The following is a 12,820-nucleotide window of genomic DNA, read 5'->3' on the forward strand; positions in this document are numbered from 1 at the left end:
CCCTGGCAATCATGGCTGCGGCAGGGACGGGGGTGGGGGGAAAGAGGGAGGTTAAATTGAATGAGGCATTGATGGCCACCCTAGTCTGCTGCCGGGAGGCCACCTTAATTGATCCGCCGGGCCTTCGGCCTCAGCAAGGGGCCCGCATGCCATCTGGAAAATTCCAAACGGCTTATGATCAGTGCCCTCAATGGGCAATTTAATTGGCCCAATTGTCTACCCACCACCGGTGAGTGGGTAGCTGTCACCACCCCCCCCCCCACCCCGATTCAGCCTCCCTCAAACCAGCCTGGAGGTGGGACTATGCCGGCAGATCAGCAGGAGAAATTGCTGGCATGCCCCCCTCCACATTTCTACAAAAATTCAGCCCAGGGAGTCAAGAATTTCCTTGGACCTATTGGCAGTGCAAAGTTTAATATATAAAGAACTAAACACAATCTTAACAAAGAAACAAAAAGTCTTTGGCCTGAATCTTCCCAACACTGAAAATATTCCGAAGGTGGATCATTTACTGCTCCCGAACCCGCTTGTTTCAGCGGTGCGACCTCAGGCGAAATCTTACGGAAGGTGGCCAATTTGTAGACCACCTCTGCATTCACTGTCCAATTAGGGAGGGTGGGTGGGTTCAGGAGGAAGGAGTTTGACACTGTGCGGTCCATTGTTAGGGTGGCCGGCTGCCTTTTCTGGTTCATCAGTGAGCACGCTGCTGAGGCCCAAGCAGCAAGAGCGGCAGGAACACAATGGAAGTGCCATTTTTACCAGGGGAGCGGCTGCCACTGCATCAGTCTCAGCACTGTCACAGACATCGGTCTCCAGGAGTCCCGGGCACAGTGGCAAGCCTCTGACCCAGGAAAACATCAACCCTGCCATTTTTATTTGTAGGTACACAGTTAAAATCGTTCGCAATTCTGACCTCCCGCTGTGCAGCCGCCTCCTGAGTTTCTGGGGTGCTGACACAGCTGGGGTGGGGGGGGGGGCGCCTTGCAGCCTTGCAACACAGGCAAAATTGCCTTGTGCTGTCAAAATGCCTGTCAATTGCCTTCCTGCCGCAGATGCGTGGGTTGCTGGCATTGGACCCAGCCTGTCCCTGGGAAAAGCACGGAGGCAGGAACATGTCAGGGAGTCAGCCTGAAGCATTTTTTTTCAAATTTTCCAAGCCCATCCCTCTTCCACACCCATCTTGAAGAGGCTGGGAAAATTCAGCCTTTTAATTCAGCTTGGCTCAGTTAGTTTCTCTCACCTCTGAATCAAAAGATTGCAAGTTTGAGAATGACACCAGAACTTGAGGACAGTCTAAGCTGATACTATAGAGTCATACCGATGGAGGTCTGCATTGTCAGCGACACCTTCCTTCAGATGAGATATTAAAGTGATTCTTCTCAACTTTTCCAGATGAATGTTAAGGGATGAATTTTCTCGGCTACTTGGTGGCGGACTTGGAAGTCGGCGGGACCTGGGAAAATAGAGGGGGCAGAACCCTGACGCATTCCTGCCACCAGTCAACTTTCCCAGGGGCAGGCTGGGAATAAGATGGGCTGCCCGCTCCACTGAGGTGAGCAGCCAACAAGACATTAAAGTCCCCATTAGGGGTGACTTTGTGGCGGGAGCAGCCTCATGCTGCACCAGTTCAATGGAGGCAGTCTCCATGCAGCAGACCACGGGTGGGAGCACTGGGCCAGAGGTTCCCTGCCCCTTTAATTGGGCTGGTAGTATCAGGAGCCTGCCTGCTGTCCTCAATAGGATGGCGAGTGCAGAAGAGGCCAATTAGCAGGCTGCCAGTCTGGATTCTGGCAAGTGCAGGCTCAGGACTTACATTTGATCCTTATGTCAGGGTCCTGAAGCCAGTGGGAAAATCCAACCATAGAAGTTGCTAATATTGGTAATCTGTTTTTTTTTTTAAATTACCTGAACGGAAGTTCCAGTTCTTCATTCCAGTTAGGGTTTGGACCATCTGCAGTAGTGGTTTGACGGACTGTACGTTGGAATGAAACCTCCACAAAAGGATGCACTGATGTCTTTGACAAAAAAAATCCCAAATGTTAGACCACTTATCCTTGATATGATCTTTCTCAGTTTTTACATATCGCTCATTTCTGCCTACAAATGAACAACCACCATCCAAAACAGGAGAAATCAGAGGTCACGGCCACTTCAAGATATTTCAATTTTGCACTAACTATTGAGTTAAATGACCTCATCCAGATTATAAAACCTCGTGGAGTTTTATGACACAGCTCTTTAACATAATTAGCAGCAGACACCAAATTGATGTGATGTACCAAATACATACTTTAAAAAATAGCCAGAAATTTGCATTTATATAGCGCCTTTAATGTAGTAAAACGTCCCAAGGCACTTCACAGGGGTGCTTTAAACAAAATTTGACACCGAACCTCATAAGGAGATATTAGAACAGATGGCCGAAAACTTTGTCAATGAGTTAAGTTTCAAGGATAAAGGAGGAGAGACCGTTGGAGAGATAGAGGGGCTTATGGAGGGAATTCCAGAGCTTAAGGTCTAAGCAGTGAATACACCGCTGCCAATGGTGGTGGGATTAAAATCAGGACGCGCAAAAGGCCAGATCTGGAGAATATCTGAGGGTTGTAGGGCTGGAGGAGGTTAGAGATAGGGAGGGATGAGGCCAAGGAGGGATTTAAAAACAAGGTTGAGAATTTTAAAATTGAGGTTCCAAAATAAAGCTCCAAGTGGGTCAGATTAGAGACAGAAAAAAGGGAAGATAGGGATTATGGTATAGATTTGTTAAGGACCCAAAGCAGCTCAAAGGCTGTTTTGAAGTTGAGGGAATTGCTGTTTCCACTGGAGATGTTCGAGAATAGACCAAGATGCTCCCTGTTGGTGATAATGTTGATACAGTAATCTAGCAATATGGGAGATCTGACTTGAGGGTATGCAGGCCATTTAAAAAAATACTGATAATTTTACCAAGATGTTAAAACATAATTCTGAATATATTAATTTACCTCATCGACGCTGGTATATTACAAACAAAAACTAGCCCTTTTAAACTTCTCCCCTTAAATCCCAGAGTTCAAACATTACTTGTTGCAGTCGTATAAAGACTAGTTTTAAAAACTTGTTCTCAAAGTGGGCAAGCCTCACAATGCCACATGTGTTGTCTGCAGTTATCCGAGCAGTTATCAATGGGGCTTAACACCGAGACATTGTCAGTGAACATCTCCACTTCTGACAGTGTGGTGGAGGGAAAGTCATTGATAAAGCAACTAAGGATGATGGGGCTGATGATGCTCCTCCTAAGGAACCCCTGCAGCTATGTCCTGCGGCTTCAATGACTGGCATCCAGCAACCATAACCATCTTCAATTCTGTCAGGCAAGATTCCAGCTCCTGGAGAATCTTGTCTTTGTCTTCTATTAAACACAATTTTCCTAGAGCTCCTCAATGCCATGCTCAAATGAATGCTGCAATTAAGTCTCGGGCATCTACTCCCACCTACCCTCTGGCATTCAGCGCTTGTATCCATTCTGGATTATGTCTGTGATGAGGTTTGGAGCAGAGTGTCTCTGGTGCAATCCAAACTAAGCATTGATGAGAAGGTGTCAATTGATGGCACTTTACTGATGGTTGGGAGGAGACTGATGGGGCAGTCGCTGGCCTGGTTAGATTTGTCCTGTTTTTGTGGATTGGATATATTTGGGAAATCTTCCACATCATCAGGTAGATGCAAGTGCTACACTGTAGCAGAACAGCTTGTCTAGGGGAGTGGCTAGCTCTGGTGTGCAGCTCACCAGTGCACAGAGTTGATGTGTCGAGTGCATTCAGCTACTTCTTAATGTCATGTGGAATGAAGTCTCTAACTTCCTTCAGCCCTACAACCTTCCAAGAACTCTGCATTCTTCCAATTCTGGCCTTTTGTGCATCCCAGAATTTCTTCAGATCTCCACTGGTGCTCGTGTCTTCAACTGTTTTGGTCCTAAGCTCTGGAATTCCATCTCTAAATCCCTCCATCTCTGTGTCCTTATTTTAAGTTGCTCTTTAAAACCTGTATCTTCAACCAAGGTTTTGGTTGCCTGACATATCAAATTTTGACTGATAATGCATCTACAAAATGCCTTGGTACATTTTACTATGTTAAATGAATGCAAATTATATGAATGTAAATTCTTGTTGCTTGGCCATTCACCACCATTTTCGACTAGATGTGGTAAGGCTACTGAGCTTTGTTCAGATACACTGGTTGTGGGGCTGCTTGGCTCTGCTTTTGGCGTTTAGCATGCAGCTATGCCTGTGGTCTTATATTCTTTCTCCACATTCCTCACTTGTACCTGATTTCTTTCATGTCTCTCCACACCTCTGGCCCAAACTTAACTTAAAGTGGATTCTTTATTCCCTCTTCATACACCCACTCCATATGCCTTTGAGCTTCCTAATTGTTTCATACCTGGTTAGTAAACCATTCGTGGCTTTGAATGGTGCTTTGAGGTATCTGAGAGGTTGAAAATGTTTCATTGATGGATCGAGCTGATCTAGAAGTTGGTGGTGGTTTGCTGGAAAAAAAGAACAAAAATTATACAAATATTTCTTTGATTAGTGTTTCGTAAGTAAACATGAAAAAGAACAGATTTAGAGTCTGTGTTACAAAGAGTACCCTACGTGTAGATTCAAAGTCAAATTGATCAAACAATAAGCAAACTTAGCATAGATAAGCCTTTATATCATGAGAAACTTATAACAAAGAATAAAACAGCAGGATAATAGTAATGCAAAGCAAAGACAAACTTCAGCTATTTTGCTGGTTATAAATAGATTAGTTTTAAAGATCAAATTTCCTGCGATTCATTTCTTGGAAGATTTTCTTGGGCAATGAAATGATCATTTTTTTCCCCACTAACATTAATTTGTAAAGAAGAACTTACAATGCAAATTCAAAATTCTCACAGACATATAGATCTCCCAATGATCTTGGTATTTCCTACCTTCCTGCAGATTTACGTATAGGTATATCATAAGCTCGGATAATGTTGACCAAAAGGTTAATGTCTCCATCAGAAAGGTTCTGGGCAGTGACTTTTTTTCTTTCTTTTCTTCGTGGTCTAAGTGGTCTCCTTGGTGCAGTCAGTTTGAACAGGCTGATACCTAACATACTATTGGGCAGAAAATATTAATTGTATTTAACCCATTCTCTCTTTAAAAAAAACCATCTGAATAGATTAACATTGGAAAGTCTTCTTATAAAAAATAATAGCAAATATTGATTGTTAAATTAATGAAATTCTATAAAAATCTTTTAATTCTAAAACAATAAACCATGAAAATAAGTAATCTTAAGTGACCAACATGGAAAGAAAATGATGAGAATAATGCAACATACCGTGAATCACCAGGACTGCAGAGAACAGAAAATGGAAGAAATTGAGAGACACCAAGATATATGAAAGGAAGATAAGAAAGCAGAGACAGACAATACTTTGTCATAAAAATACTTTTTATAATGAAATGTAAGAATCAAAAGTTTAAATTGGTTTTGAGAGAAATATTAGAAAGTAAATGGAAAATAAAATGCGTCTTTGTGTTACAGTTTGAGATTTTACTTAAGACGTTTTTCTCAATACTAAGTTGCATAGACCACTCTCATAAGCAATCCCTTAATGTCAATGGCCCAGAATCATATGCTATGCATCCAGTATCTGGCCATGTAGTGATCCCAGTGGTCCAAAAGAAATTGTTAATACTGGATTTAGCTTATTGGATATTACTAGACTGTGAGTCAGCATCAAACCCACCTTGTAACATCCTGCACTTCTATTCTACCCCCTATAAAGTGTAAACTTTAGGCTACAAACAATGGGAAATGTTTATGAAAAATAATAGATAAGCAGTAACAATAGACATCACAGCTGATTCCAACAGTTCACAGAACTTCACCTACACTCCCTCAGTGCAAAGATAACAGTGAGTCCCTTCAATAATTCTCTCAGTATTACCAGCCCATGGTTCAGCCTTTGTTGCATAACTTTTTTTTATTAATTCCTGGGATATGGGTGTCACTGGCTGGGCCAGCATTTATTGCCCATTCTCAATTGCCCTCGAGAAGGTGGTGGTGAGCTGCCTTCTTGAACTGCTGCAGTCCATGTGGGGTACGTACACCCACAGTGCTGTTAAGAAGGGAGTTCCAGGATTTTGACCCAGCGACAGTGAAGGAATGGCGATATAGTTCCAAGTCAGGACGGTATGTGGCTTGGTGGGGAACATGCAGGTGGTGGTGTTCCTATGCATCTGCTGCCCTTGTCCTTCTGGTTGGTAGAGGTTGCGGGTTTGGAAGGTGCTGTCGAGGGAGCCTTGGTGCGTTGCTGCAGTGCATCTTGTAGATGGTACACACTGCTGCCACTGTGCGTCGGTGGTGGAGGCAGTGAATGTCAAAGGTGGTAGATGGGGTGCCAGTGAAGCTGGCTGCTTTGTCCTGGATGGTGTTGAGCTTCTTGAGTGCTGTTGGAGCTGCACCCATACAGGCAAGTGAAGAGCATTCCATCACACTCCTGACTTGTGCCTTTCAGATGGTCGACAGGCTTTGGGGAGTCAAGAGGTGAGTTACTCGCTGCAGGAATCCCAGCCTCTGGCCTGTTCTTGTAGCCACAGCATTTATATGACTACGCCAGTTCAGTTTCTGGTCAATGGTAACCCCTAGGATGTTGATAGCGGGGGATTTAGTGATCATAATACCATTGAATGTCAAGGGGAGATGGTTAAGTTCTCTCTTGTTGGAGATGGTCATTGCCTGGCACTTGTGTGGCATGAACGTTACTTGCCACATATGAGCACAAGCCTGGATATTGTCCAGGTCTTAATGCATTTCTACACTTACATGTGGGATTTCATTAGACTCCTATCACAATGGCTTTAGGAGAACTACCAAACTGGGATATATTCCTCGCGATAAATCCCCAGTATCCTTTGAAACTCAGACATGCAACACAGGAAACTAAGACACTGTAGCTGTATCAGGTGGTTGTCACTCACTGGATATTTTATAGCAACAGAGCTATGTTTCCCAAAAGCTGTTCCCGAGGAGACAACTCAATTATCACCTGATTCAACAACTTAATAATTATGTTCATAACTAATAGGAACTTCAAAAGGAGCTATTTAAAAATTCAAAATGGGCCAAAGCTAAATACAAATCCATTTGTCAATTTTAAAACCATTTGGACAGAACAAGGTGAACAAGGTTGTAATTAAAACATCAGTAAATTAACACCCCAGAAACCAGGCATTTCATCTCTGACACAAAAGCAGAATACTGCGGATGCTGGAAATCTGAAACAAAAACAGAAAATGCTTGAAATACTTAGCAGGCTAGGCAGCATCTGTGGAGAGAGAAATAGAGTTATTATTTCAGATTGATGATTGTTCATCAGACGACAGGTCACAGGCCTGAAACGTTAACTCTGTTTCTCTCTCCGCTGATGCTGCCAGACCTGCTGAGTATTTCCCACATTTTCTGTTTTCATTTTAGTTCATCTCTGAGTTTGCTGCTGAATATTCAGTCAGAATGGCTTTTGCAGTAAGTAAAATTTTAAAGTATGAAGAAAGTTACAAAAATGTGGAAACTTTCTTATAATCTGAAATTCCCTATTCAATGCAGAAAGTAAGCAGACCGTGACATACCCCTGTTCATTAGAACTGAATATCCAGAAAATAGATATCAAAATGTACAAATGGAAAATCAATAAAGGCAAAATAGAAACACAGAAAAGAATAAATCAAATTTCTGACAGATCTTCACTTCACCCTTGCACTACATGTTTGAATAGCATTTGTATGAGATGTGTCAGTTTATCTGTAAAGTGGATTTTGAAACAGTACTTTGCTGTTGAAAGTGCTGAAAACTGCTGGCTGTCTGCATATGGGGGGATATCCCAGACCAGCTGGCATTGTACATTCATGAAAACAGCCAAAACCATCATGAGCTGGTTCAAATGAAAAGGCAATAGTTCACATATTTCCATAAGCAAACATAGATTACTGGCTGCTGGAAAGTTTCTCAACAGGTGAAGCAGAACCTGGGGTCCAGTATGAGCATGTTTGCTGAACCGAGTTTTACTTTGAAGAAAAACTCTAAATTGCTCCAGCAATAACAACATTTCGATAAACAAGTCAACACAAGAGCAACACCATCACCATTATCCTGAGTCTGAAACAGAAGGGCTGGTTAGAGAATGCTCCCTACTGGAAGCATGACAGCAAGACACTGCTACTGTCAAAGAAAACTGAGGGATTGTCTACTGGTTGGGAAAGATCATAAAAGAATACAAAAAATTATTAATATGACTGATTATTGGAGAGTTTAAAGCTCCCAAGCATTGCCCTTGTTGTCTCAAATGTACATCGGGTGACATCATAAGGTATGCGAAGGGTAACTGGTCTTTGGACACTCAATTCCAACAAAAGATTTAATGCTATCAAAAGCAGAGGATAAAATGTGTTGAAAACAATGTGTTATACAATACTTACCTTATGCTGGGGACTGCTTCCTCAACAACCAGATTTGACAAGATGTAATGATGCTTTGCCAGACGGAACCTACTTATTACAGAGTCCCGAACCTAAGGAGGTATCACAAAAATGTCAATTATTGCCCCTCTATTTTTGTTCTTCATAGAACTTCAGTTCCCTCATTACTCCATATGCACATCCTAAACACAAGCCTGTTTCTGCAATGTAGTTTTACAAATTCAAATACAAAATCTTATGAAATCTGTGAATAATAAACATATTGATAAAAATTAACCATTTATAAAGCATTTATAATGTAGTAAAATGTCCCAAGGTGCTTCACAGGAGTGGTGTCAGACAAAAATTGACACCCAGCCAAAGGAGGAGACACGCAGCTGAGAAAGACTTTCAACATAAAAAAGTGACATTTCTGTCACCACTTTCTACAGTGACAACCTTATTGGCAAAAAAAAAAAATCACCCAACTGGAGGATTGTATTTCACTCAAGGTTTTGTTGTTTGATTCAGGAAATGTTGAAGTTAAAACAGATTTTTCTGTAAAATAAAAAAAAACTGACCAACTGTACCACTGAGAAGGGTGGAAATTCTGACCTGGGGACATTATGATGTAATTCAATCAGAGCTGTGCAATGGGAGGGTCACAGTGTGGGGCGAGAACAGGATTTGCACAAGAATTCTTGATCCAGCCGGAGTGATAGGAGAGGAAACAGAAGACGTAATCTTTGCCCTTTTCAGTTACACCACTCCAACAGTCTGGGGCAGTGTCAATAATTTCATCCAAAAGGCCAGGCACAGACCCTTTGCATATCTACATTGGGACCCATAATGGAGAAGGGAAATGGCACTTGATCCCAGAAGGATAGTTGGAAGAAAAGTCAGACAACACTCCCATTTTAACTTTACTTTTCTTCAGCCAAATCTGGGCCTTGGGCTCCCAGTCTAGAATTGGCAATGCACCACTCTGAATTTCCAGTGGCAATACCAGGTGAAGGCCTCTATGGTACTTCTGTGGGCATATGATGACTGGCCTGAACATGAATGCCCCAAGCCTTGGAGTCACCACCAGGGTGAACAGGCAGGTAGTGTTGTTCTCCTTGGAAGAGAGTGGTTGGGAAGGGCCTATTTATCTTAGCAGAGGGGTCAGTGACTAGGGAGCAAAGCTTTAAAGTGATTGGTAGAAGGATTGGAGGGTAGATGAGGAATTTTCTTTTTCACCCAGAGGATGGTGGGGGTCTGAAACTCACTGCCTGAGAGGGTGGTGGAGGTAGAAAACCTCATCTCATTTAAAAGGTGCCTAGATGTGCACCTGAAGTGTTGTAACTTGCAGGGCTACGGTCCAAATGCTGGAAAGTGGGATTTGGCTGAGTGGCTTTCTTTTCCAGCTGCCGCAGAACGATGGGCCAAGTGGCCTCTTTCTGTGCCATAAACGTTCAAAGATTCTATTAGTCTTGCACTGCTGAAATGCTGCACTTCTTGACAAGTGCTCTATAGAAGTTTACAGCCATTCTATTTCTTCTACAAAAGTCTTACTTAGGTTGTTAAATACTAAGGCTTTCTGTTGTAGAAAGTGGTGTTGCACAAATTTCACTATATTTTCATCTTCATTCACATTTAAGTTCATTCTCACCAAAACCTAACAGCATTTCACCTGTTGTCTCTCTTTATTGACAAGCCACCTATCTGTATTATACATAACTGGAAACTTCATTTTCTGCGGCCTCTAGGTTTAAAATAATCTTTTTTAAAAATCCATCACTAAATTTGTGACAACTTTCTAATGCTATTCTGAATGCCAAAATAGTCACGTGAAGGAAGACAGGAGGCGGCCATTTTTCTCAATGCGTCTATGTTTGTGATAACTCTTTTACAAGAACTATCATAATCCTACTCCAATGCCCTTTCCACACATTTTTATTTATTCTAATACTCTTTAAAGTGATTTTACAGGCCTCAAAATTATGCAAGATTCTTCTGACTTTCCGCTTTAATCTCAACAGATGAGGAGCAGGCCCCTGGAGAAATGACGGGTAAAATCTAACCTCTTTTACATATATACAGCAATAAAACAAGAGAAAATCTGACCAATAAATCGGTCTGGGATCACCCACATCTGATCTGTACCGAAAGCTCAGTGGCCGTCATTTTGGATTGGGAAACTGTTTGTCTCCCAGGATGCCCGCCTGAAACAGGTGTTTGGCTCTTTGAATATTCTAATCAAGGGCCTAGTTCCTGTTTCAGGACCCCAATGCCAAAATGGGCAAAATGTGGGTGGAACCTGCACAGAGAATACTCCGTTCAGTTTTTTGGAGTCTATTGTGGCCTAACCAGTGGTACTTAAAATAGACTGCTGGAGATTGCCAAAGATGAGATAAGTTTCCAATTTTCACTTTCCTTAATGTGAAGCCACAGCTGACACCAACCCTCCATGCATTCCCCCTCCCCCACCCTCTCAGGACTGACTTGCGAGCTGGCATGACATTCGAGGAGGCTGATCTTTTGACGATGCAGACCAGCAAATTGCACGGGATGGCTGATTAGCTTTTGCTGCTCACCAGTTTTGTGGCAATGAGGCCCTATTTGGGAAAGCTTTGGGCTTCCAGTTTGGCCACTCATTTTCAAATATGCCACTGATTTTGTGCTTGTTCATTACACCAAGTCAATTTCATTCCCTGTGGTGTTTTCAGCAACATGGCAACATGATAGGAGAACAGGACAATCCCGTGGAAATATCAGGCCACAGACTTTTCCCCAGTAGCCATTGTGGTGAAACATTTCATGTTCTATTAACCCTATGTTTGAAAAAATGTTCATCCAACTTCCCCCTTCTACAGATAATCCTCAATCTATGCCTGCTTCTCACTGTTTCACCCACCAGTGAAAAGATTTTTTGACTGTACCTTCTTAAAATGTTTTGAAAACCTCTATTAGATTCCCTTAGTTGTCTCTATTCCAGTGAAAAAGCCCCTTTTTTAAAACAAAAACCTCTCATTTCTCTCAACATTCTAGTGAGCCTTTGCCATAAACTTTTCATGACTCTAATACTGTGCAATAATTGGGTATCCAGAATTGCATACAATACTCCCCATTGGTCTAATAAACAGCTTGTACAACTTCCACATCACTTCCTTAGTTTTATATTTTGTGGCCAGAAGTATAAAATCCAGAATCCCATTTGCTTTTTTAAATGGTTTATTTTACCTACATTGAACCTTATGCAAGTACACTACATCCCCCCAGTCTTCCTGCAAGTCGTTGCATTCTGTGTCACAATTTGCCATGCCTCTTAAATTGTTATTCTCAGCAAGCTGCAATATCATTCCTCTTGTGGCTATATCTAAATCATTTGTATAAATGGAAAACAAAAAGGTCTCAGCTCTCTACTCATATCCCACCAATTCAAGAAGCACTAATTTACCCACCACTCTCTGCTTTGTCCCCAAACCATCTAGCTACATTTTCCTATCTTATACTCTGATTTCCTCAAAAATTTTAATTGAATTATTTGGGGTCTTTGTGCACCCATGCTGATGCACCCTGATTAGTCCATGCCTTTCTAAGTGTTAAATTATTTCATTCTGTATGATAGCCTTCTGAACTTACAAGCTTATATTTCTTGGCTGATCCTTTCACCCTGGTCTGAAGAAGGGGTGATAACATTTGGCACCCCAAAATCCTTTGGCAAAAGTCCCAATCCAAAAAATATTTGGAAAATTATAGCTACTGTTATATTCTCCCGAGCCTGCTTTAGTATTCAGTGCTGCATGTTAACTAGGTCTGGAGACTTCTCTAGTTTCGTCCTATTCATTTTTTGATTGGACTTTCATTTGAATATTTATCTCCAGTAGTGGCTATTTCTTCCTCTGGTAGTTCTGCAGTCCTACTTTTACTTTCCTCTGTAAAATTGTGCCAAAATACCCAAACATTTCTGCCATTCCCTCTTTATAAAATACAAGTTGGCTCCCTAAGTGGTCCCACCCTTCTTTGACTCCCTATTTATTATGTGCTATTAAAAGACTGTACTACTTGCCTCTATAGTGAATTGTCAGTTTTCTCTTGTATTCCCTCTAGCCTTTCTAATTTCCCTTTTGACTTCCTTTACTTTTTATATTTACAATAGCTATCTTTAGTAACATTTCCCTTCATTATATGCCTTTTTTTCAACAAAACTTGTTTTTACTCTATCAATTTATCCACAGAACCTAAGCCTTTGACGAAATCCCTTTATGCCTGGTTCAAACACATGTAATCTGTAGTTTATTCATCTTGTATTTAAACATATCCCATTGCGGACCCACTGTTTGATCTAATACTTTTCCAAGTGATTGATT

At 41.7% G+C, this 12,820-nt stretch overlaps 1 protein-coding gene across 3 annotated transcripts in view; it reads right to left on the bottom strand.

Moving 5' to 3' along the window:
* cc2d2a (coiled-coil and C2 domain containing 2A) overlaps positions 1-12,820 on the bottom strand; it is a 196,122-nt gene that overhangs the window by 50,056 nt on the left and 133,246 nt on the right. For all 3 annotated transcript variants that reach the window (XM_068037959.1, XM_068037967.1, XM_068037957.1), the window contains exons 25-28: positions 8,490-8,581; positions 4,955-5,122; positions 4,420-4,525; positions 1,906-2,015 (exon numbers count right to left, since the gene is read on the bottom strand). In XM_068037959.1, coding sequence (XP_067894060.1) covers positions 1,906-2,015; positions 4,420-4,525; positions 4,955-5,122; positions 8,490-8,581 — 476 coding nt within the window. The remainder of the gene's footprint in view (positions 1-1,905; positions 2,016-4,419; positions 4,526-4,954; positions 5,123-8,489; positions 8,582-12,820) is intronic.

Source organism: Heterodontus francisci, chromosome 1 (assembly GCF_036365525.1).
Source record: "Heterodontus francisci isolate sHetFra1 chromosome 1, sHetFra1.hap1, whole genome shotgun sequence".
NCBI classification, from domain to species: Eukaryota; Metazoa; Chordata; class Chondrichthyes; order Heterodontiformes; family Heterodontidae; genus Heterodontus; species Heterodontus francisci.